The sequence below is a fragment of the Atractosteus spatula genome, chromosome 1 (genome assembly GCF_055471065.1).
Source record: "Atractosteus spatula isolate fAtrSpa1 chromosome 1, fAtrSpa1.hap1, whole genome shotgun sequence".
Taxonomy (NCBI): domain Eukaryota; kingdom Metazoa; phylum Chordata; class Actinopteri; order Semionotiformes; family Lepisosteidae; genus Atractosteus; species Atractosteus spatula.
This window is the reverse complement of record NC_142706.1, coordinates 17,034,143-17,060,530: the sequence shown is the minus strand read 5'-3', so window position 1 is coordinate 17,060,530 and position 26,388 is coordinate 17,034,143. Positions and strand designations below refer to the sequence as shown.

General features: G+C 37.7%; 2 protein-coding genes across 3 annotated transcripts in view; one reads left to right on the top strand and one right to left on the bottom strand.

The window, feature by feature from the left end:
• mttp (microsomal triglyceride transfer protein) overlaps nt 1–8,910 on the top strand; it is a 28,260-nt gene extending 19,350 nt beyond the window's left edge. The window contains exons 16-18 of the mRNA XM_088923365.1: nt 211–335; nt 2,852–3,022; nt 3,520–8,910. Of these exons, the coding sequence (XP_088779491.1) occupies nt 211–335; nt 2,852–3,022; nt 3,520–3,673 (450 nt within the window). The 3' untranslated portion in view covers nt 3,674–8,910. The remainder of the gene's footprint in view (nt 1–210; nt 336–2,851; nt 3,023–3,519) is intronic.
• On the bottom strand, nt 8,898–26,301 carry c1h4orf54 (chromosome 1 C4orf54 homolog). Of its 2 annotated transcripts, XR_016091472.1 has the most exons (3): nt 21,291–26,301; nt 18,512–18,578; nt 8,898–14,475 (listed from the first exon to the last, which is right to left on the bottom strand). XR_016091472.1 is itself a non-coding variant. In XM_088923348.1 (2 exons), the coding sequence occupies exon 1, from the start codon at nt 26,165–26,167 to the stop codon at nt 21,311–21,313; it is 4,857 nt and encodes a 1,618-aa protein (XP_088779474.1). In that variant the 5' UTR covers nt 26,168–26,301; the 3' UTR covers nt 8,898–14,475; nt 21,291–21,310. The 2 variants fall into 2 exon arrangements, 1 of the variants encoding a protein (XP_088779474.1); XM_088923348.1 differs by lacking the exon at nt 18,512–18,578.
• Nucleotides 26,302–26,388: the final 87 nt, after the last annotated feature.

Sequence of the window (26,388 nt, the reverse complement as noted above, 5' to 3'; positions counted from 1 at the left end):
CATTAGACAGATGAGTTACAGTAGTATCCAATTCCTAGAAATGCGCCACAGCCAATTTGGCTTAAGGATCTTTTCAATTTTAATTTGATCTTTCCAAAGTCTCGCCGCTATGCTGTCTGCTATCTATCTGTCTGAAATGGATTTGTTCTTGTTTTAAATTACTTACTCTCCATCCCTCTCTCTCTTTCGCCCACTCTCTCTCCCTCTCAGGTCATCCAGTTACAGTCTGGGCTGAAGGCCAGTGTGGAGTTCCAGGGAGGGCTGGCCATTGACATTTCAGGTGGCATGGAGTTTAGCCTGTGGTATAGGGAATCTAAGACCAGTGTAAATAACAGGTAGGGTTGCTGCTGAATTCATAATGTGTTCGTTTTAGAAAGCATAAAAAGATAGAAAGGGTGGCACAGAGGGGCAGTGGTTAGAATTGCTGCCTCACTGCTCAGGGGCCCTGGGTTCAATTCTGGACCTGGGGTGCTGTCTGTGTGGAGTCTGTATGTTCTCCTCATGTTCACATGGTTTTTTCTTCAGGGTTCTCCAGTTTCCTCCCACAGTCCAAAAAATATACTGGTAGTAAATGGGCTTCTGGAAAAAACTGGCCCTGACATGAGTGTGTGTGTGTGTGTCTGTGTGTGCAATGAACTGACAGCCCAACCATGGTGTATCCTCTCTTGTGCCCGATGCTTGCTGGAATGGGCTCTGGCTCCCCTCCGACCCTGTATTGGATGAAGCAGTTAGAAAGTAAATGGGTAAAGATACAACAATTGCTAACCTGAAATCGCTGCAGTTGTTTTTGTGGTGACCAAATCACCCTGGGGTCTACCCTGTTTCCACTGAACCTTAAACAATATAAATGAAAATTCAAAGTGAAAATGGGATTTCTGCCTTTTCTCTTAGTTACTACTCGGAAAAAGTCCTAGAGACAAAAAGAAAAATCTGCTGTTAAGATGTAAAATTCCCTAATTCCTCCAGTTATAAGTATAATAAGTATTAAGAGCTTGCCAAGGAGTCATCATAGACAGATGAGCAGATATACCCATGTACAGTTTAAAGTTTTTTTTCAGCTCTTCCAAGCTTATTTCATATCTCCAGAAGAAGAATGACATGGACAGGTGTTAAGGCCAACACAATGTGTAGCACACAGTCTAATAATAGTCCTGGGGGCTATCTATATCACCACAACACATGCTAGTGATATTGTTGCCAAGCCATACTGCATCCAAACGGCCAAACAACAGTGCAGTGTTCCATTGAAATGAAAATGTGTGTACAATTTTTATAATTCTATATAATATGTGTAGAATTGTAGTCCGCTTACTGGCAATTAGTTTTAAGTATTGTTTGGCAAATGTAGAAAAAAGCTGATCTTGTACTTTTTGTTTTTAAATCTTTGCAAAAAAACAAAGCCATCCTTTAAAACCATGGACTTGTACAGTATGCTTGAACAATTCGACAGTTGAATCCTAGCATAACATTTTTTACTGGCACTGATGCCATTTCAAACGTTCACATTTGATGAATAAGGGATTCTAATTCAGTGTCACCTAAAGGGGTTTTCTTAACATAGTGAAATGCAAGGAATGTGTGTTGTGTTTTATGACAACAAAGATAAAAATGCAAATCAGAATTTGTCAAATCAACAGGACCTACCAATAAAGAATGATATCCATTTCTGTGGCCCTATATGGTTCCCCAGTCCTTTGTAATTATAAGTTTACTTGGGATCTATTATATTTGTGACCATAATCTATGTAATCTTTCATTAGGAGATGATCCATTTCTCCATAGTAATCTTTGGGGTAGTACAAAATTAAGGGGGATATTTAAAACAATTAATCACTGATTTATATGATTAATGCTCAAGCAAATAATTGTATTGTTTGCAAATGGATGAATGTCAGGGAATACAAAATTATACAAGAATATTAAACAGGATACTTCACCAGGTTTTAGAGAAGGGCTCAGTCTACCTTAGAGAGTGTTTTGAATATTAGACCTCTTAAAAATCACTTCAGTTTTACTCCAATTTTAAATGCAATTTTCAATGAGTATACTGTTCTTGCTGATAATGGCAGAATTATTTTTTATATTAATCAGATGATTTCATTACTCATTAATTAAATTTCAAATGATATGAATGATTATGTTTATTTTAGCTGGTCAAAACAGCATGCATAATCAAGTGAATTCTTCTGTGCGTTTACAATACAGAGGCAGTGCAACACCCACAAATTTTAAATCACATCTATTTTAAAGAAACACTTACCTGTACATATATTATGCACTCATGAAATAGAAACAGTACTAAATTGTAGAATAATACAGTTCTGATTCTGATTTATTAAAAGCTCTTTTGGCTTGATCCTCCTCAGACTATAAACATTAAGTATGCTGCACCCTAATAATTGAATGGGTTACTGAAAATGTATGAGGAGCTTCGGTCCTGTAAAACAGATCAAAAAGTTGCCTTCCCATTATTAATCAATGACAGAAGTCAAAGAAAAACCCTGTAGATTGCAGCAATATAAATTATTCATCCTGAATTTGCAATTAATAATTTATTATACAGGTTTCTGCAGTGTTAATTGATTTCCAACAATTGGAAATGCGTTTCATCAGAAATTTGAAAAAGAATTAGTCATTCTCTTGGTTATAATTTCAGGTATAAACATAAGGATATTTATGAACATACCTTATTAATAGAAACAGTACAATTAATTTGGAAGGCTTCAAAAATGAGTAAACTATCTAAAGATTTAAGATTGTTAGGGCATTCGTCTCTGGTGCAATTATTGATAAACTAGCATTTGTGCGGTAGTGCTGCTTTCATTCTTAAAGTTATCTTGCTGGTTTCTAGGGGTGCCTTGTTTGTGATGGGCAACGTGACAGTGGACATGGACTTTGTTAAAGCCGGGGTGGAGGTCAGCTTTGAGACTGAAGCCACACTTGATTTCATTACCACAGTGAAGTTCTCTGAATACCCCTTTCTGGTGTGCATGCAGATGGACAAAGACTCCTTTCCTTTCAGGTAAGCTGTTGCTGATGGTGTGTGGGGCTTTGCTTTGCAAAGATCTCTAAAAAACTGGAGATCTACAGTATTTGTCTTAGATATATTCATACTTTAAATACTCCATCTTCTCGGTCCTCAGCTCCAGTCGTGAGTAAGTTAAGTCAGAAATAGGAATTTGTCCAAATGGTATTACTTTTACCCAACATGTACGAACACTGCGACAGGGCAAGTGATGGCCCTGCCTGAAACTTTTTTCAGCTGGGCTGGAGTGTGGAGTGTCCTTATTAGTCCCGTGACTGATTGACTGGCATGTTTTGTTCTCAGGGCACGATCAGTGTGCCAACCTCCCCAGGAGTCCCATATACCAGCCCAGCCGCATTTCATTTATGGCACATCAGCCATTAACTCAATCAAGTACAGGAAAGCATTAAACATGGCTCTTCATACTCATGTGATGTGTTAGCTTCTTCTGGGTTGTAACCATTTCACCTTCATTTCTACCACTGCATTCTCAGGGAGTACATGACAAAGTACGAAAGCATCCAATCGGGAAAGCGCTTCATCTCCCGCAGGGGCAGGAGAGACCAAATACCCGGCTCCGAGCTCCCGCTCCACCAGGAAAACTCCAACATGTGCAAGAAAGTGTTCACTGATGACTCAGACTGGTAGATGAGCATGTGGTTCTCCCCAGGGCTGCCACGCTCCCTCAGTGATCAGAGAATTAAGGAATGTGTTTGTCAAACTTGAGAAGTTGGGCTGGCAACGGGTTTTATTTGTCACAACTTTCCACCTGTTTATTACACAGGAATACATTTAGGAAGTCGTCAAGTAGTGTAAATATTTACAAAGCAAAACAACTCCAACACTAAGATCAGTCTTCAGAAATTAACTTACAGAGGTAATCCTCAGGCTATTGGTCTCATGTCTTTCAAGACGCTATGGAAAATCAGTGACTGCTCAGCTTGAGACTCTGGTCTTGCTGTATCAGATTTATTCCTTAAATGTATTTCCTGTTTAATAAAACCTTATCAGTCCAACATGGCCAAGAAGGTGCCAGAACTGTACAAACAGTGTTTACATATTTACATTTATTTAAAACGTTTTTGTAAAATAGACAGATTATTGATTTTAAGATGTTCCTTCTTGCCAACAGAGTTTTGTAAAAAAAATATACTGTATGTGGTATATAAAAAGATGCAAGATGGGTATTTCAGGTTACACCTGCTCATGTTTACAGCAGTGCTCATGAAAATTAGTCTCTTTGTTTAAGTTATGTGTAGAATTTTCAAGAAAAAAAAAACACATTTGGAAATTGGTCATGGTCTTTGAAATGGAAAGAATGTGACACTGAGGCTTGATTTATCCGCTTTTGTGAAGATCTTATCTAAAGTCAGTGCTGGACAGATTCATGAGAGGAGTGAACAAGCAGAGAGACTTCTGATCAGGTTTGACTGAGAAATGTTTTGCTTCCTGTAGTGTGGGAGAGGTGATACTGGTATGTAAAGATGGAAATACAAATCTCATTGTACAGCAGTTAGTATCCTAGGTACCTGTATTACTTCTGCCTTCACTCCACACAGCATAAAGGCAACTTAATGTGTATTATGAAAAATGAAATAAGGATTACACTGGTTGATACTGTTTTGCATACACCAGCTAAAATATTTGTTTCATGGCAGTAAACAGTCGCTGTAATCAAAACAAAAATTATCATTCATGGTTTTTAAAAGAACCAAATTATTATGACTTCTCGTAATTTTTGTATTCCAAAAAAACAGGTTGATCTTATTCAAAACTGAAACAAGTAAAGATGAAGCTCAAAGTCAGAGTGCAGCCAGAATAGGCCTTCTCTGGCCATGGCCCTTCCGAACCACCCCATTGTAGTCCTTGAGTGCAGCCAGCGCCAGAATTGTTATATTGATACAAGTTATTTAGGACTGGCTGTTCGTAAATCCAGCAGTAAAGTGAATTGGAAAGGCCACACTTGGAGAAGATCTGGTCTTGTCTTTTGCTGGAAAAGCTGAATATCAAGTTGCAATAAAACAAAATTCTGATATAATTGGAGTTGTTTGATCGATATCAGCTTCTCATTAAGTATAGATTTCTATCAGAACATTTCCATTTGCCCATTTTTCTACTAGTTTTAATTTATATAAAGAATAACAGTGCAAATTGCTTTGGAATGGATGATTCTATATTTCTGATACATTTGAAATGGTAATTATACAAAATAGAATATTTTATAAATAATAATTACCTGTATATAAAATATAAATTACTTAGAATTGTGGATTATTTCCAAATTTTGGCAATTATACTATCGGATAATCATGTCTTAGTATGATTCTTGACTAGGGCAGGATGCTTTTCAGATCATCTATCCCATCATATAAATTCCAACAATCAGAACTCTCTTAAAAATCATTTTACCATACATCAAGCACCCTTACTGGGGACTGGGGGTCACCAAAATGCAAAAGATAGTTTTAATACTCATAATGTGTATTTTTTTTCAACAGTGACAAGATTTAGTGTGTACATATGCTTTAGATTATTTGTAATTTACGACAGCGTTCGTAGTAATAATCCAGTCTGATTTTGTGTTGTATTTGGATATCTTTCGTGAGAGTAATTTTGAAAAAGGATGATAAAACACTGAGAACCCATGTTTTACAGGACACCCATTTACTTTTCATGTGCATACGTGCAACTACAGTACATCAAAGTAATGCACTGAAGTGTTAATTCAGTGCTTTGGAGATGTATGCCAGTCTTGAACAGATCTAATTCGAAAGAAAGTATTCTGTGACAGAAGCTTCCTTCCTCTCATATTCCTTCTCTGTTTTCACTTTTCTGATATTTTTAGTTTTTCGTAGAGTTACAGTAGTTGACATGGTTTTGTGATGTTACTTTGGTGGGCATCTTTATCAAAGGTGATAAGCCAGAGAGAACTTAAATGTCCAATAGAGAAAATAAACAGTTGAAAATGCTCTTGGTATTAAAAAAAACAGAATAATTCAAAGTTTTGGTGTTTCCATGAGCCTCTTTCAAGATTGAAAACATCAGATGTATCTGTGGAATGTCTTAATGTTTTCATATCTCACCTGTTCATTCAGGGTTACATGCTTGAGACTCCTATTGTAAAACTTACTTTCTGTGTAATGAGAACTACAATACTACACAGAAATAAAAAAGAATTTAAGGACTTCTCATTATATTTATTCAAATACTGTATCTGCCATGTTCAGAAAGCACAGCATTTATTACTTTATTATTCCTCCTCACTTGAGGTCCTAAATTTAGATATTTTTGAAAGATAAAGAATATTTCAGAGTTTTGAAGATACATTTTAAGGATTTTTCTTAAGAAAATGTATTATCCTGGTAACTAAGCAAATACCAATGCTTTTTATTCTACTAGAACTAAAAGTCTCATTTTTTTCAGTTTCCCAGATTTGCAAGGACTTTTCTTATTTCCAAAAACAAACAAATGTCAAGTAGACCAATTGCCACGTGAGATCCAAACTAAAATCAAGGAGTAATACAGGTCCTAAAATATGATATTTTTGAAAGCAACAAGATCAAGAATCTTTTCCAGAATTAATTTGATGGAGGTATCATGTTGGTGAGTGGCAATTTTATCCCATTCCCAGCCTCACTCAAATAAAGTAAGCTAAATACTTTGGGTTTCAGTATGCTTATTGAACATTACAATGACAAATGGAGGGAGCAGTACTGTATTTAAAGTGACATTTTCTTGGGAACTGTATTTTTTAATATTTCTGAATCAACATTCCTTGTGATGTATGCAGCTTTAGTTTTAATTACTGTAGGTATGACACGTGTGGGTGATAATCTCTAATAACATGAGAGTATACAGCAAGATGAAAAAGTATTATAAATATCTCACTACTTAATTTATCTTAAGTGGCAAGATTTTAAAGCCCAGGGCTGCCTCTGTGCACATTATAATTGGTGCTCATTGTAGCTATACTGTATATTATATATTCCCATGATAAATTTTCTTAACATGTATCTTGTGTAGTTTAATAAATACTGTATACTGTATATAGTACTTATCATTTATATCTATAATATTTATCAGGTTTTTCAAAGCGCAAATGTGTTGTTTAAATGTTAGGATTGCAAAATGCATTTTTTTCTTTCATAGCCAAATACAATTGCTGATATACTGACGCAATCAACCAGTTTATTACTACACAGTAGTTAGAATAGGAACTGTCTAACTGCCCAGACATGCTCTGATACAGTCTCAGGGTTGTGAGTCATAACCAAACTTGTTGAAACATCATTTCTCAAACATCTAGAGCCTGTCATAACTTAACAGTATAGTGAACCAGAGATCATATTTGGCCATTTTAGCATAACTTTGTCAGTTTTCACAAAATGTTGATGGTTTGAATTTTAAATAATCTAAACTGAATTTTACTTTAAGATACTTTAAGATCATGTGACAAATGCTTTTATGTGTACTTGCTTATGTACTTACCAGGAGGGAAAAAGCAAAATTCAGTACTTGTTTTACTTGGTGGGGGGGTTCTTCTCGAGGGTTTTAGGTACATATGAAAGTCTGATGCCTCAAACAAATACTCATGAAATATAAGTCCAGGCATCAGATGTAACCTTTTTTTCTAGGTCTCCTCTTAGGTCTGTCATGCATATTGACTTTATATAAATTTAGGTACAGCAGAAACTCAGTGTGTCACTCATTGTGATGTCAGAGACTCCACACCACAGTGTTTTGCGAACATGTGTTTCTACAGTATCTTCAATCCATTGTCTAATAACTGATCCTTGGCTAGTGGCTTTAGTAAATTAAAGACTATTTCTTTCTTATTTTAAAACATTAAGACTTTTTCTTGAATTCCAATATTAAATAGATCAATGTCTAGTATTTTGTAATGTTTAATCTTAATGCAGCTTTGTAGAACTGTACGTACAGTAAATGAAACAGGAATGGCAGATATGGAAAATTTTCATTGCTAATAATTCATCCTTGGATTGAATGTTTTCAGTCGGAACATGGATGGCAACACATTTGGTCCTCCCCTGTAGCAGTAATAAATGACTTGCTTCTACTTGTATAGCCAAATGACATTAGAAACTACACTTGTTGGCTGAAGGCATTTGAGTGCAACAACTGGGCATTAATAGAGATTCTTCAGGAGTGTTGGGCTAGCAGCTGTGAGCTAGAAGGTGCTAGTCAGGCATACCAGTTCCATGGTTACTGCAACAACAAACCCACAAATGTGCAGTCTGAACTTTAGCACAAGAAGGGTGAGATTTCAACCATTAGGCACCTCAATCCACAAAGAATCAGAAGGCTGTCCACAATGATTAAACCTTCCCTTCATTTTACAGTGTTAGATTTGGTTGCTGTTAAGTTTATTTCAGAACTTTTAAATTTAAAAGGTCTCTCTATATCTGTCATATATCTGTCTATACAGTAGATCTGTTAACCATTATTAAGAAATATACTAGGGAGGAGTATCAGTTTTTGGAAAAGGCATTTGAGCATCCTGTGCGTTTGGATTTAACATTTATTTTGTACTATGGTTGAATTACTAATGACTGAACTCTAAAATTAATTTCTAAAATCATTTTGAAGTTTTTTAATCTTTGAAATCTTTTGAATGGGTCTAAAAAAATAGTAGTCATAATTTCATTCCTATGAATGCTGACTGGGAAACTGAATAAGTTTTCTCCCCAAAATCATAGTTCTGTGGTCTGTGGCTTTGGGTAGCCAGTAATACTTCAACATCATGACTGATTGAGACATCTTAACTGGTCGAGAGGCATAAGACAGTGTACAAGGCAGATGTTTCGACGCATTGTTGTAAAGAAAAAAAATAAACGTACTAAATAAACAGTAATACTGGAAAAAAAGTGTCATATTTATTGGACAGCTTTTAAAACATACATCTGCTTGCAAAATCCATTTATTGCTGACACAAAAAAAGTTCAATCCATTTTTTGCATTGTATTTTTCTTTTTATCTTCTGTGCAACACTCTGCTAGTGCAATTCTCTCACCACAGTTCCTCTGAAAACTCGGCATCTTCCACTCTTTCATTCTTCAGTGTCGCCATTCCATCCTCTGCCATAACAGCACAATAACATTCCTCCGCAACAGAAGGTCAGTCCTGTTTGCCGTACTGAGTATATTGTGCCCAGGTCAAGCCTTTTACTACATGACTCTTGCCCTCTACACATTACTCTCCACAGTCCTACCCAAACCTTTACAAACCTTGAAAAACATTGTAAACACTTGACAGCGTGAAACAGGTTCTGTCTTTGGAAAGCAAGCATTGACATTTTTATGTAAATATGTTTTTTTTTTCAGCACGTCAAAATCAAAGGAGCTGAACAGCTCTGTTTTAAGGGCGCAGGAAAAGGGAAATGGGAGCCTGTAGTATAAATTAGAAAAAAGAACTCACTGCAATGCAACTGAGAATATGAACCACAATTAAAGTTAACGTTTGTTAAGCAGTGCACAAAGCTTGGCAAAATATGATTTGTCAAGTGCTTTTGTTGAATGTTGTTCACGAACAGTGTAAACCAGCAACATTTTCTTGTGCATGAGTTAGTCTCAGTTAGTCTGGGAAAGTAACTGGGCTCTCACATACAAAAGTAGATCAAACTGGCGAAAAGCTACTGAATTAACCTCACTTATTCGCTGTGCTTCAGAACGTGTATTCCATAGTTTGGCGTTTATCTACGCCTTGCGTTGTTACAGATGGTGAGCACTTAGGCCACAGTTTATCAAATTATTGCTCAGGATTTTTGAAAGCAAAACACAAAAAAAAAATATATATAAGAAAATAAACTCTTATTCATTAACGGATAAAGACAGACTTCTTAACTATAAGCTGTTTCTTAGCAGCACTTTAATGCAACTATGCATTAAGTAACGTCAAGATTGGCAAGACATAATGAAGAAAACAACGCTTATACCAATTCTTCCACAACAGTAACATTTCAGTAAGTGCTGTCATTTTGTTTCATTTTAGCATCACATATTTTTTTTCATTCATGGAAAAAGGAACACACACTTCAACCTGGCTTTAAAAAAATATAAATTGTGCTGTTTGTTTTAGCTTCCATAGAGGTGTAATTATTTTTCAAGTGTTGCAGTCAAGGAAAAACCTGAGAACTCTAAGTGCAAACCTGGAAAATTGTGCTATGGAATTTGTTCACGAAGCACCTTTTACAAATATATATGGTGTTACGTTGAAAATTACAATCACAGACAACTTTGAACAATATTTACGTGACTGTAGGTACACAGACTGGCCAGCAGTTCCACATACCCACTCTTTGTATTAAATTTATAGTAATAAAAAATAAAACTGCAACCTATGCATATTCAAACATGAGTTATATGGGATCTTCAGAGGCTATACAAAAATCTTCAAAAAGCACTACAGATTTTAGGAGCAAGTGCACAGTGTAGCTTAAAATGTGCAAAAGGGTAACTAAGAAAAAGCCCAAGTTTAATTTTTTTCTTTGTAATGCCTCCTTCAGAATATTATTCTTAACTGAAAAACTATATTAATATTACAATAACATGTCACTTTTCCACAACATGTCCAAATTCAGTATTCTAGAACTTTTTTATTGCACAGTACAGCCAGTGATTCTTTTTTACTGCATAAGAGGCTGCAACGAAAAATGTAATACAGCTTGCTCTTTTGCATTCAAGCTCTGCAAAGAAAGTAGCCCAATAAGTTGTAGTAAAACCACCGGCCGTCAAACCTTTCAATTTCCATTTCATGGAAATGTATTTTTTTCCCAAGTAAATAAAAGTATGAATTAAAACTTTCATGACACAGCAACCCAATTCACAAAAGTATAAATTCACTACACACTTTTCTATGACAATGACTCAATTATTTTGTTTCAATTATTAAGCCAAACAGTATGATATTATACAGTATGTCAGATCTGGGTAATTTTGACAAAAGCCTTGATTCAATTAATTTTGATCTGGGAATGCTATAAGCATGATTATAGACAGAGGGAATGATATTAGTTGTGCATTTTTCTTACAATATATCTACAGCTAACATCCAGCAATTTTGTTTATGTAATCATATTTATTTTTTGACCTAACTTTAAATGTTTTTCAGCATATGTCTTTTGGATTTTGCTCAGGGGATAATTTAATATCAAAATGTTATTTTCCATGTAAAACAGCATGTAGCATAATATCCTTCTCACTTCACTAATGTAGGAGCTTCATTGACTAGGTGACGTATTAATATTAAAAAAAATAAATTTAGAGGATAAAGAGGGCTCAACATGTATAATAAATAGAAGCAAATATATACTTCATTTAAAGGACTAGAAAAATATGCCTGCATTCATTTACTAGTTTTATGCATTTGCGTTCTTAGTGTTATTATTTTCTGTCAAAGACATTTTGTAAGATGTTGGGTCCCCAAATATTTATCTTTCTATAAATAGGAAAGAGAGGTAATATGTTACCAAATCCTACAGGGGAGATTACGTTTATTCTTGCTAAATTCCCACCACTATTATTTTTTAACCAGTCCTTGAAATTCAGCCGCAACACTAGTCTAGCACATCTCGTTCCTCTTGTGAAAAGTGTCACAGGCTCCTTTAAAATCACATTGTACAGCAACACTTCATCCAGTCAGGTCACCTCCAATGGGACACGGGGACATTACTTGTACAGTGACCCATAGGGGAGGCTGTCCCCTAGTCAGTCACCATTACAGCTGGCCCCACTTGCTGCTTCTACTTGGAGTCTTTCTGCCCAAGTAGCACCCACGACAATCCCAATTAGGCCTTGTGAGATTTGGTTGAATCAAACTCAAATCTGGCTGGGCTACAGCTTAAGAAAGAAACACATGACTTACATGTGCTTCTCTATAGTTGGAACCCATACCTGGAGGGTATCACCCTAACACACAATTTCCTAAGCATTTCACGTCACCGTGAAACAGGTACAGCACTACGTACTGTAGAAAGCAGTACTATGCAATTACAGTACTATGTGAAAAATTGATTTTGTGGCACTCTTTTAAAGAAGGACCACAGGGTGTCAGGCCCAGTGTTGTTCTTCAATTAAAAGGACAGTGAAAAAATAATAATAATGCTAATTTGCTGAGACTAAATTCCATCCCCCTGGCAAATAAAAAAAAACACTTCCCCAGGTCATACTCTAGTATTATCTCACCTGCTGTCTACAGTGAAAATAGAGTATGAAAGAGAAATGAGATTGAAGGGAAGGACATTTTGGTAGTCTGCAGGCTGCAATAAAATTTGACCTACGTGGATTTTCAAGTTGTAACCCGAGACCGTCAGACATAACAGCCAGTCATCTGAACGGTTTAATGGTTCTCTACTCTAATGTATCAGTTCAAGCTGTGGGAGAGCTGGGGAGTGTTGGACTGGTGTAAGGCATGTTTTGCTCTGAAGGTTAATCATTGGAAAGTGATATGAAACACGCCTGCAATTCCTAAAATTAAACTATGTAGTTGAAAGTAAGTCAAAAGTTGCATTCAGAGAATTCTAATGAAGACATTAGCGGACTTTACAGTTCAGAGCAAACTGATAAAAAGTTTAAAAGTAAAAGCAACCACTCTTTACAGCATACGTAATTGTTCATAAATCCTGTGTAATGCATTTTAATTTTATTTTGTCAGCACTCCTAAAAAAATAACCCAAAACTTGATTAATATTCTTCCTTGAAGTGGAAGGATTAATATTCCTTTCCTTTCTTCATGAAATTACACATACTGTACTGGCGGGAAAAAAAGCTACAAATTAAGATCTGTTTCCTTTTTATGGTGAAGTTCCAAGTTTTAAGGTGTACAATAATTTAGATTAAAACCTTAAAGCGTTAAACATGGATTACTGAGTATGCCTGTTTTATGTACTGTACATTTGACTAGTTAACTACCAAAAATACAAATTATTGTAAGACAGCTGCTGAGCTAAATCTAATCTAATAGTAAACAGGTCACTAAACTGAATCTAATCTAATATTCGTATAAAAACTTAGCCTTTTAGCCTTAGCTAATTTGGACTTAGCCTTTACATCATTAAATGGAAGTTATTAAGTGAAGTTCGAATGGGATAATGACAACAAATCTCACCCTGCCCGTTCCTTATCATAATCATTACTGAAAACCGCTATATGTATCGGCAAACATCTCTTTTCGTTTTTGTCTCAAACATCTTTCCTTCACCCTATTCACCTTTTCTGCTGCTCCCTGGTAAACTCCAGTCTGAATGGGGTTTGAGTCTCTTCGTCCTTTGCCCAGGGAGTTGCCCCTTCACTAAGGTGATTAATCCAAAACTTGTAATACTTAAAATACTCAATAAACAACAGCCACCAGTCATATCACCCTGCAGCTCTCAACTGGCTACCCACTGAAGCTAAGCAGAGTTGAGCCTGGTCAGTACCTGGATGAGAGCTTCTGGGAAGCTATGGTTGCTGCTGGAAGTGGTGTTAGTGGGATCAGTGGGGGGCGCCCACCCTGCAGTCTGTGTGGGTCCTAATGCCCGGTATAATGGCGGGGCCACTATACTGTAGTGGGCGCTGTCTTTCGGATGAGACGTTAAACCAAGGTCCTGACTCTCAGTGGTCATTAAAGATCCCCGGGCATTTCTCGAGAAGAGTAGGGAGTCATACCGTATGGTATGAAGCGGTTTGGCAAATGACATGACATAGTCGATAAACATTCACAAACCTTCTGATTCTTGGATATTGATTTCCCTCATGAATAATATGTAACGGAATATAGCTGGTATTTTTACTACATTTGTTGAAATTTGAACTACAGTATAAGGCACATGAGTGCAGGCTTTACCAATCCCAAGAAAAAAAACATTAATTGAATCAGGGCCCTTATAATTCATAAATGGTGAATGCTTTTTATTTTATTATTTAAACTCACGCAAGTTTGCAAACTGAGATCATTGTATCTGAAGGAAAGATGTTAGTAATACTGATTGTATTAAACTTCCCAGCAGGGGGCTCCAATGCAAATTTCATGTGTTTTTCCAGTAACACACACTGAGATTTTAGGCAAATAAAAAGGAAGACGTAATACAGGGTATCAAAAGATTGCATTGGCTTGAAGCGGTGACTAAAATTTTCTTGATACGTAACACTGCAGTTAATGTGGTTTTCAAGAAAAACCCAGAGTTGACCTAAATACTGAATTCAATGCAACGATTTACAAAGCAGGATGATATAGTTAACAGATAAGCAGTTGTCAGGGTGCTTCAGTTTCAAAGATATATGCATGCTGCAAAAATTAACAAAAAAGGCAGGAAACGGTTGGTATGAAGGTGGGGTTCTGAACGCTAAGGAAAAAGATGATGGAACAGGTTTCTGGTGGAAAAAAGTTACTTAAGAAACGGCTTGACAGTACCACGCACTCTTCAGAATTGCGAGAAGATTCTTCGTTACTTGCTCCTGCATAAAGATAAGAACAGAGGTACATAAGGGGATGTTTAGTCCTTCGAGACTTTTAGAGTACTGTTCAGAACCACTACAAAAACCAGAAGCCTCTCAAATAATTTCACTCTGAGAGTGGCTAGTGCTCTCTTAGATTCAAAGTCAGAATGCAGATACTCCAGCAGTACACAATAAAACTATTTCAGGAGCACAAGGCAGCCCCGTTACAATAAGGTGAAAGGAACTTTTTTTTTTTAGAAACCATATTCATTTTATAAAGGAAAACAAGATAAACAATGTTGGAAAAAATTAAAGGTACAATTCCTTGGCAGCTAGACCAGGAGAGAAGGTATATTCATCGTTGAACACTTCCTCTATGGTAAGTGGCAGCCGGTGAATGTCTTTCAAGTTTCGTAGCTGTATTGGAAACCATTTGCTGTGGCTTAAAAATGTCCCAGCCAAGCCTGTTCAACTGTTGGATTGGGATGGATGTGATGGACGGAATGACGTGCTCGTTTCATTGGCCACAATCCTGCATCACTTAGGGTAAGCACCTGGCAAGTAATAGCTCATTCTATCCAGTGTATTTTATTCCTTGGGGCTTACTATTCTCAGTGTTATTTGACACCTAACAGAGAACTGAACTTGGACTTTGCCGTTCTCAGCATCTGAAGTATACTCATGATGGTCATTCAGCAAGGGTAAAACATTGTCCTGGCAGGACAACAGCTGTAGTGAAAGAATTTAATTGGACCACAAACTGTGGGAGGTGGAGGAATGTGAAACGTGTACTGCAAAGTGGCACAGGGCAGACTCGTGCTGCCCCATTCTCCCCTCCTGCTTAAACCTTTCAATTTACTGCATTTTCCCTTTCTTCCTTTAAAGGCAGGATTCAAAGATAACTCAGATGAAGACAATTTCTTTTAAAAAAATTATTTGTCTTCACAGTACACACGATTGATGTAAAAAAAAAGAAAAATGCCTTCTGTTACAAAATAATGACATACTAAAATCAAAAATATAAAAAACAACAAAAGAGATGTTTAAACTATCTGAAAATATATATGTAATCAGGCCTTGTTTTGTTGTACTTCCATATGTTTTCCTATTAGGGAAAGTCATCAGAAATTTAATAACAGTGATAAACAGTTTTCTAAGTATTGTCTAATATGTAAGATGACTCTTATGTTTTGACTAGTGGAAATTAACTGTATATATTTTAACTATCATTCATAAAATAACCAGGACCATGACCAGTGAGTGAATCAGTCTTAAATAATTTATTACAAACAGACAATTTAAATGTAAAAAATAAATACAGCCTTTTTATATGGTGATGACTGTGCTATTTTAGCTTGTAAACCTCCAGTATAGACCATAATTTTAATGTATAGGAGTCCAGGTAATTGATTTAATTAAGAATGCCTAAAGACTTAAACTTTTTTTTTTTTAATTTTGAATGACCTGATACAGTATGTCTTTACCACACAATACTCAAGATAGAATTACTTTTAATGCAGCAAACCCTTCAATGAATAATAAAAGCAATTTCTAAAATAGTAATATTCTCCGAAAAGTCAAAGGATATAAGTTTTTAATTTAAGATCTGAACCAGGTCTCTGCTATGTTCTGCTGTGGAGATATAACAAAATGTTTAAGGGGAGAAAATTCCAGGCAGAAATTGGCTCCGGGGGCAAAAATCACAAAAGGGTTTTTAATATTTAAAATTTGATATCAGTTATGTCCATATCAGACCTAAGCAAAATAATAACATGATTCGGAAAGGAATATCAGTTTAATGGTATGAGATATTGCTATACACTTATTAAATTATTAAATTTAACATAATATTGAATACCATTTTCTACATTTCAGTGTCTAGAAAGGCTTAAAAATGATTTGGTCAAATACAGCCTAATTTGTACAAGGGGAGGTCTATACACCTATAATTCTCCCTGTGTCCTTAAGGCCATATTCAAATTAATAGTGTATTTTGTTTTGTTTGCAACATCGATACACTCTTAAAAGTAGTATCATAAAACCTTCCATATTTGGTCTGTGCCATATACTGTACAGTACCACAAGGCAAAATAAAATGATATGAAAATATCTGTAGCAAACCAATATACAGTATAATAGTCTGTAAATACACTGTTTATTAAGCCTTTACACAAATGGTGTGTGTATATTATATAGTATTTTACCGAGTATCTTTATAACCCATATTATCCCGTTACTTCATGACTTGCAATATACAGTATAAAGAGTTTACACTTTGATGTAACCTAACAATAACTTTCAAACAGAATTACTCACATCAGAATTACTTTTTCAAATTACTTCAAAACCACATTTTAATGACCATAAGTAATTCCCTGTCCATTACCCACTTGACAAGGCAGATGAACAATGGAATTTACTGTATTTCACACAACCTTTCCTCTTTTTACTTGAGATATGATAAACACAATTACACTACTACTCAGAAACTTACAACATTTTCATGTATCTTCTCACTTTGCCGTGAGAACAAAATTCAGAACTGTTTGAGGCTCCACAGAGAAAGATTTTATATCCGTTACATCTCTAATATACAGTATATGCAACATTTAGTTAATGCAGGTGCTGGGGCTTTGATTTTCTTTCTCAATTGCCCTCTCTCTTTCCTTCTTTAAAAAAGCCACCCTATAAAAAGGTGACCTAGAGCTAGAGTGTAGCCCAACAGCATGTGTCTGATTACTTAGAGCAGCTGTAGTCCTTCTGCATCAGCACAACAAATACTTTGCATTGCATGACCTTTTAATATTGCCACTATCTGAAAGACGCAGCCCCTCTTCCCCCTAGCACAGATATTGCATTCACTATTGACATTCGCCTCTGTTTACAAAACAACAGTTTGCTGAGTCTTTTGTTTTGCTATGCCATTCACCCTTACAATGTATAGTTCAATGCTTTTTTGCGATTACATCCATCTTCTAACCACTTCTTCTAATTCAGGGCCATTGGGGAGCTGGAGCCTATCCCAGTAAGCAATGGGCACAAGCAGGATACACCCTCGATGAGACGCCAGACCATCACAGGGCACACACAGACACATTCACACGAGGGCCAATTTTCCCAGAAGCCAACTTATCAGTATGTCATTTGGACTGTGAGAAGAAACCCACATGAACAGGGTGAGAACATACAAACTCCACCCAGACAGCACCCAGGTCTGGAATTGAACCCGGGTCTCCCAGCACTCTGAGGTGGTAATGCTAACGACTGCGCCACTCCTTCATGGAATGATTTTGAAAAATAATTCTGAGTGCTTACATGATTTTATATTATAAGTCCGCATGTAATACTCCACGTACAAGAATAAGTATATAGGAATATTTCTAGTGAGAGCATACAGGTTACAAATAACCTTTGCGACAAAGCTGCATAACACCATGTTCACGGGCTGTCATGTTGGGTTATTCCAATAAATATCAGAGGGAATTTTTGTTTTTCCGAAGACAGTATTAAGGTTCCAAATAAAATTATACAAATTACAACTGTGCATATTGTAAAGTTTTTGTTTCACAGGAAAGGTAAAAAAACACCTCATCTACTGCAAATTTCACTGTTCTGTGAAAAAAGGTTTTAATTTTAAATAGTTATTGGTGAGCCACTCTGTTTATGAAAGATCTTATTATCAACAACATAGAAATTAGTATTACTTGCAAGTCATTTTCCATGTGGCATTTCATATCTGATTCTATTTTTGAAAACTTCTGTGTTTCAGGGAGTGATTTTAAATGACTCAAAAATATAGTAAATACAAGGAATAATCAAGAATACATTTTAAAACAACAGGAAGTCCATATGTGCTTTTAAAATACTTGCATTGTACTAGAAAGGTGAGGCAGTTCTGAGACTTGTTTAAAATTATTTTAACAAAATCCAACATGTATTTACTGCTTCAGGAAAAAAATGTTGACCGGTAGATGTGGTTACTGGTTACATAAACAAAATGAGATTACTTGCAAGTTGAAACAATACTATTGTTGTTGTTTTTGTCTTGCCTTACTTAGTGTTATAAAACTCTTCCTCTCAAGGGGTTAAGACAGTGAACATTCTTCTTATTTCTTTTGCCTCTGAAAAATATTACAAAATGTAAGACGTAAAAAATACAATATGATTTTTTATAAGTCATTGTGTAGGTGAATAATGCTCCAAGTATAATTTTAATGGCTGAAAATAAAAGTACAAGTAACTATTGTGTTAAGGCCATACATAATACCTCTACAGACGTATACTGAAAAAAAATTAGCAGCATATTTATATAAGATCACTTTATTAGCCATATACAATTTCTTATATTAGGAACTTGTCTTTTCGCATACCCCAGCTTGCTTTCCATTAGACACACAGACAGGGAGAGAAGCTTGGGGTCAAAGCACAGGGTCAACCATTTATACAGCACCCCTGGAGCAGTTCGGGTTAAGGGACTTGCTCAGGGGCCTAACAGAGTAGGATTCCTCTGCCAGCCGCAGGATTCAAACCAGCAACCTTCCAGCCAGAGGTGCAGATCCTTAGCCACAGTGCCACCACATTGGAGTACGATATTATGGTCTAAACCAGGCATGAAAAGGCTTACTGGAATGAATTAATAATGTTAATTCCTTGAATTTTACATATAGAAGAGCCCATTCCATTCACCTGGATGACATGATGCAGCCAGTACAAGTTGTTTTCAGAATGCATTGATGTTCCAAACAAAATCAAACAAAGTCCACTTGAGAATGTGATAATAACTTTGAAGAGAATTAAAAAGAACCTTCCAGTTCCTTGTGCAAGCTCCTTCCATTAACTTTGTGTTTACACAATTTAAACATTTACCACGCATTACACACAGCTATCTATAGAAATAGAAAGAGAAAAAGACTCAGTAAATTAATCTAGTAAAACTACAGTATATTACATATTAAGTGATGTAGTGAAAATTAGTTTAAATTTTTAACTATTAGGATATATATAGTGTAGAATTGTAATAAAACATCTAGAGCTAGACTATTCAGTGCTTTAAAAATTGACCAGGAGAACGTTGAGGTTCTTACGTGGGTAAACTGTGCAATCTTTCCAGTGTCTAGGAGTTTTGATGGATTCGTCTGACAGTAAGATAAAGATTGTATTTGAAGGACCTGCACTCTGTATGGTAACCTTGAAACAAAGGTGCAACCTTTTTGTACTGCAGGTATATACCAGAATTACACAACTCAGCAGCTCCTTGATGTCCAGTAAATATGATAAACGGTTTAAAAACAAAGTGGTATTTTGTTTGTAATGGAAAATGAAAAATGCTCACTTTTTATAAAAAGTTGGTTGCACTACATAAAGTTTTTTTGTGTATGATTTAAATACTGCCAGTCATTATTCTGAATAATATTTTCTGTTTTTTGTTATCAAATGCTATCTGTTGTGTAGACACATAACATGCAGACATGATGAAGGGAGGAAATACAGAAATGTACTGAAAAATGTATTATATCCAACAACAGTCCAATAACTTCCCAGTGCTTTAAATGGAAACATAATTTGTCAGAATGATGTGCACTCTTTGCAGTGTACCACAGATCCTATATGAAGAGATGTTGCATTAAAACCTTTCCCCACATTTAAGTCCCTGTTAAATTGTTAACATACGAACACACTGGATGAAACACAATACTTTCCGAGTGATTGGTGACATTATTGATATTACTAGAAATAAGCTTCATGTACAGTGTTGGATAGTATTTATACAATATTATATGTTATAATATATTAAAACTGATACTTGAATTATTATTATTATGTTTTGAAACAGTGACCAAATCATTTGTAATGATAAATGTAGGGTCCCAAAATGTATGACAATTATAAACGTGTCATTTTATTCTGTAAGTCTACTTTTCTGTGCCTGAAGTATATTGGCACTTTTTACTGTGTTATTATAGGTTATCACTTATTTTAAATTCAGTTTACGAAAACATTGTTTCAGTTACAGTTTTTTCCCAGAACATGTGTTATAAAATGGACTGTAGTAGTCAGTCCACCATCCTAAAAATGACATAATCCCAGCTGGATCCCTGTAGGAAGGAGTGGACATGTAGCTCAAATGTAGAATGGAAATTTAGAAGAATGATACAATTCCATGTGAACAACATGTGTACAAATTAAATAAAACTGTAACATTTAAAAGATGTACTGTATTAAGATGTGTTTACATAAACAATTTGCATTTGAGCATGGAAACCACACTCTTTGTCTTATGAACAACAACCATTAGCATTATGTTTTTAAAACAACGTGTAAAAAGGTATTTGTTGATTTTAGTAGAAAGTTTGCCTTTCCTGTTTTTATTGTATTTTTTGCTTTGTTATAGGAGATAATACTGTACATGTTTAGTGCTTTATTTACAGTATAGCTGTGTTGGAACCCCTGTATAATCTGATTATTGTTTAGGCACAACAATTTTTGAATTTTCGAACTTTCCTAACAATATTGCTGAACTGTTTCAGGAAAAAAAAAGATGCATAAAAAACGTAAAGCTCACAAACATGTTTTTTTTTAGAAATTGTTTTACTTTTAGCATTTAAATCCTACACTCTCTGCAGTACCATACGCAATGACACCTACAGTAATTGTCATTATTTTCTTTTGTGAAGGTACAGTATAACTGCCACTCATCACTAAAGAACACCCTGTAGCCTACAATAGCAAGACATTATCACCCATTCCAAGAAGAATGTGTTTGAAGCTAGCAAACAATAAAACACATTGTAGAATTGAAAGGTACAGTAAGTAAAGAAAGGTGATGGACTTACATGTATAGTTGCCAGTATTTTTACCTGTGCTCCACTACAAAACTCATGGTAGTTCCATCAAAGGAAGGCGGGGCAATAATTCTTGGACCTTGCTGTGATGTGATGCTGATGACAGGCTTTCCTTCAGAGAATCCCTTGGATCCCCTTGTAGTTAAATGGTGGGAAATAGGCAGTGCTTGTGCGGATTTCCCAGTGGGGATGTAGTAAGGACTTTCCATATAAGCCACATCGCCCTGTTGCCCCATGTGTAGCATTTCTTTGCTGTTTGACTTCTCTTGCTCTTCAGCATCTGAATGCGATGAAAGCTGGGTCTGTAATGTCCTGGTGGGCAACATAGTAGTGGTTGGCAGAAAACCAGGGTATATCATGTATGTAGGACCGTACGCACCAGGACTGAGTGCTAAAGGTGACACTGGGACAGGAACAGGGGTTATCGGTTGCTGAGGCATTGGGACATCCACATACTGTCCAGTTTCTGGATCAAAGAGTCTTTTTGTAGTCGGCTGAACAGGGGTGTCCACAAGGTAATAGTGTCCGGTAGTTGGGTCAAGCAGCATCTTCCTTTGTGTTTGTTGAAAGTGATCCACTGCTGGTGCGTGTGGTGGTGGTGGTACCGACGGTGAGAAGCAGATGACCTGGGGCTGTGCACCAGACATTGCAATGGGTAGGGAGTGATGGTAGATGGTAGCAGTAGGGGTATCTGGGGACCGTGTCTCCATAACAACAGAAGATCTTTTCGGTGACTGACTGCTGTCTTCCAGTCTTTTCGGGTCCCGTTGACCGGGGTGACCCAGTGGGCTGACGGTTGGAGCTTTTCTGCCCGTGGCTGTGAAGGTGTACACAGCAGGTACCTCTCGGCTGGTTGTAGCTACGGGCTTGGCATCGCTGGGGTGAGACTTCACGGGTATCGTTAGGTAATTCTCAGAATCTGCTGTGGTTGTGGTGGTAGGCTGCAGTGGGAAAGCTTTTTCTGTTTCGATGCTGGTAGGTTTCTCCTTTTCTTCAGTAGCAGGCTTGGCCTGAGATATTTTTAATGACAGTGGGACTTTAGGACATTTGGGACCAAAGGTTTTTGTGCTGAATGGTACTTGTGATAGAGTATATGGCTGCGATACTTTATTACTGGCACTAGCAGTGGTAACAGGTGGTTTCTGGCTGTTGCTGAAGGTGAAGACATTTTTGTTACTGATGGCACCACTTGACAGAGGCTGGGATTTAGACACATCCTTGTCCTCTCCTATAAGAGGGATATGGAACATTTTAAGGCTCTCTTTCACTTCTTTTTTCGGTGAAGCATTGAAAGGTGACCCACCGAATAGTCTAGGGGACGATTTGTCCGTGTTTGGGTAAGAGTTTCTTCTGAGAAGACGCTCGGCATTACTTGCTCGTACCTGGGCAGCTATACCCCCGCTCTCTTCTTCATATTCGTTTGGTGGTCTTCCTGTGCCTTGCTCTTCGCTGGCAATAAGTGACAAAACGTGACTGTCCGTAATTGGCCTAGGCTCAGTTTTGCGTTTCCACTCATTCCGATCAAAAACGTACAGCTGCTCCATGGTCTTAACGGCAGCTTTCAGTTTCTCCAAGGCGACTTGGTTCGCCATCTTTGATTCTGGTTTCCTGTCAGGCGTTTCGTTTATTTTTTCCTGTTTCCGTTTAGCTGCTCTGGTTTCAATTTTCACCCCAGAAGGCACCTCGAATGAATCGCTCTTAGTGGGTTGTTTTGCCGCAGTCACTAAGGGAACTCTGCCTGTTGTCCTATGGACCATTAAGGTTCCGTTTGTGGCACCCTCTGCAGGTGGTTGAGGAGACGATCTGTCAGCTAGATTCCCAGGTTGCTTCACATTACTATTGGTATTCACCGACTGGCACTTTATGACTATAGGCGAGAGCAAAGCATGGTTTCTGTACAGCCCCTGCTGGGAAAGTTTGTTCTCTGAGCTCAGATCGGCAGCGCCTGCCACTCTGTTTTCGTTGTTATCCAAAGAAACGAAGTGATAAGAACTTTTAACTAGTTTGCGCACGTCTCTGACCTGATGAATTGGAGTCTGTAGCTTGCACTTGTTATCCCTGATGTCTCTGACCATGAAGTGGGGCGCTTTCTCCGACGACTCTCCCTTTAAAGATGCAGCGAGCGCTTGGCATTTAAAGTCATCAGCTGTCTTTATCAAGCTGGCTGCATTGCAGCCTATATTGGGAGTCAGGAGCTTAGCAATGTTGAACGGGTTGCGTTTGTTGTCTTTCACGCTCCGCAGGCTTATTTTGATTTCTGGTGATTTGGATGTTACCGCGCTTCTAGCAGCATCGGGCACATGGAGAGTGTTGTCTGCGCTGTGGCGGTTGTTTCCTCCTCCTCCTCCCAGATCAGCCGCAGCTCGAGTTGAATACCCCTTGTCGGGCTGTGGTTTTCCAAACTCATTCTCGTTGTAGAGAAGCTGGATGCTCGGTACAAACAAATGCGACATTTTAGTCAGCTTGCTGCTGTCTCCTGCGTTTTGCGCGTTCGTTTTTCCCAGGTTGTCGGCGGACGAACACGATTTCCCCACCGGAGTTTTGTTGTTTTTCTGTTCCTTTTGGAACTCTAGCTCGCCGTCCCTCCAGGATCTGAATGCGCTATTTTGGCTGCGAAGCAGAGTGCTTTTGGCCGCATCAGATGCTCCTTTTTTAGTATCGAATTCAGCTTCAGCAGAAGAATCAAAATTAGTTTCTGATGCAAGAGGTAATGTCTCTTCCTTCTGACCATCGTCCTTAAGATCGCAAGATTTAGTATCTGCTATGTCCCCTAATTCTTCTAGAGAAACAATAGTTAAGTCAGAACTGGCCTCCGAGAACCTGGAGTTTTGCCTTTGTAAACCTCTTGAGTCGCTGGCTGTTACCTTTTCTTTTTGGATTTCGGCCTCTTTGTAAGGTAGACAGGGAGAGGGTCCTGAATACGCTTCCGAAATCTCACCCCTTTCCATTTTGCGCTCCTGCTCAAACTGCATTTTCTTAGAAATGACATTTTTGAGAAGGCTTGTGGCGAATATTGCTTTCTTGTGTGTTCCTTCCATGGTTTCCCCTGCGCTGCAGGATTGCTTGCTGGCCTCACTTCCCAGCTCGACTGGGAAGGTGTCTGTAACTCCATCTGTGGAACGTGATCCTGTGACATTTTCTGCACATTTTGCGCGCCATTCGTTTTCATGGGCACCCGCGTTAACGTTGCAACGAAAATTTAAAGTTTCTGTCAAAGTTATAACCCCACTCTGACCTGGTTCAAATTTCCCCTCTAACTCTATTTTCTTAGTGGTAGATGTTGCGTTCTGGGGCTCTGAAGCATCGCCATTCAAAGCAAAGATTTTAGTCTGAGGCGCTTTTAACTGGCTTAAAGCCAACCCTTTAATCCCTTTACCGTCTGCTCCCTTGTTAATTTCAAAAGTAGATGTCGAACTTTTATGAGAGACCACATTTTGCTCCTTTGCTTGTGTCATGTTTCCATATTTAAGATCAACAAACGTTGACCACCTGTTAAACCCAATACCATGCTCTGAGGCCGAAGAATCGCTAGAAGTGCTAAAATTTATCGCATCAAAGTATGGACAGGCTAAACTCCTGAAAGCTCTTGCGGTTAAATTACGTACTTCCTTATCTGCATCATCCAGTTCGCTCACTGCACTGGACGCACCACTGGAGTATTCGTTTATATCTTTCCCTTTAAGCTTACTTCCAAAGTGTAGGCGTCCGGGGGCAGCGATAAAACACTTTGCACTGTCACTGATTTTTCCTCTTTTTGCATCAGTGCTTTTAAAAACATAGCGACTCATGTCTAACTCGTGCTTGGCATCGTAACGAGTGTTTTCCTTTTCTTGGACGTTGCTAGGCTCATTTATAGCCCTGGAAGTTGTTTTGATTGACAGGTGAATCTGTCCCGCAGAATTCCCACTGCCGTTTTGGTGCTTTGACAGACTTTCATCTGTGCTGGCGCATTTGTCCGTGTCACATAGATCGTTTTCATGCTTAGTGCTGACTGCTGCTCCGCCACCAACGCGCCGAACTGTATTATTAGATTGAGCCTGATTGCTTTCCACTTTCGCACAAGTTCTGTCCCCCAGTATCTTCCTCCCTTCTACCGTTTCATCGCTGTCAAAGGAGGCATAATCCACAAATGAGTAGACCAAGTTATCGTCTTCAAAATCCCAACAGGACCCCAGCTCAAAATCATAATCGACATCATGGTCTAATTCAGACAGCTGTATTTCGTGTGTTGTAATGTAGTGGGACTCATCGTCGTTGTTGTCTGGTGCGTGCTCATCTGCTAACTCAATGCTGACAGTCTCCTCTGAGTCACTTCTACTTAAAAATATGTCAGTGTATTCTAATTCGTTGTTTTCTAACGGTGTGCAGTTTGTCTTGAAATCTTTGAGCATAGTTTCGTTTTTGGATACAGTTAGAGAGCCCCGCTTTTCAAGTGCGGTTTCGTGAAAGTCTCCGAAATCGTCATTTTTAGGAACTTCAGAGGATGAAGTTATTGCAAAAGAGCCAGAGATATCGCCCGCTACACCCTCTCCCGTCCTGACGCCTCCTGAAGTTTCCAGTTTATTAGATTTACAGTCCATGGCTGTGAGATTCGACGCGTTGTCATTGCGTTCATGGTCGCCGGCGCTTTTGACCCCAGCATTCGGAGTATCGTTTTTGCATTTAAATATTGCCAGCTGGTTTCCTTCACCGGTAAAAGTAACTTTGACAGTCTTTGTGCCTTCTGATTTCATATCGAGCAAATCATCCAAGTCCACATATTTCGATTCGTCTTGTTTCCCAGCGTTAAAAAGATCCTTACCCGGCAGCAGTTTTCTGTAAGGACCAGTCTCGCCCCGGTAAGTGAGGGTTTTCTGAAGTGCCTCCATTATAGCTTTTCCCACTGTTACAAGATCTTTGTTGTTAGCGGTATTATTTCTGACCCAGCACGGTGAATCAGAAAGAGAGAGAGAGACACAAGTCCCCAGGAATCCCTACTTCACTCCCCGATGTCTAATGGACCAACCAGAGTCTCCTAGTGGAGCTGCTGCTCTGCGCTGCCGTTCTAGTCTACAGTTGTTTGTATGGCGCTCAAGGCTGTCGCTGCGGA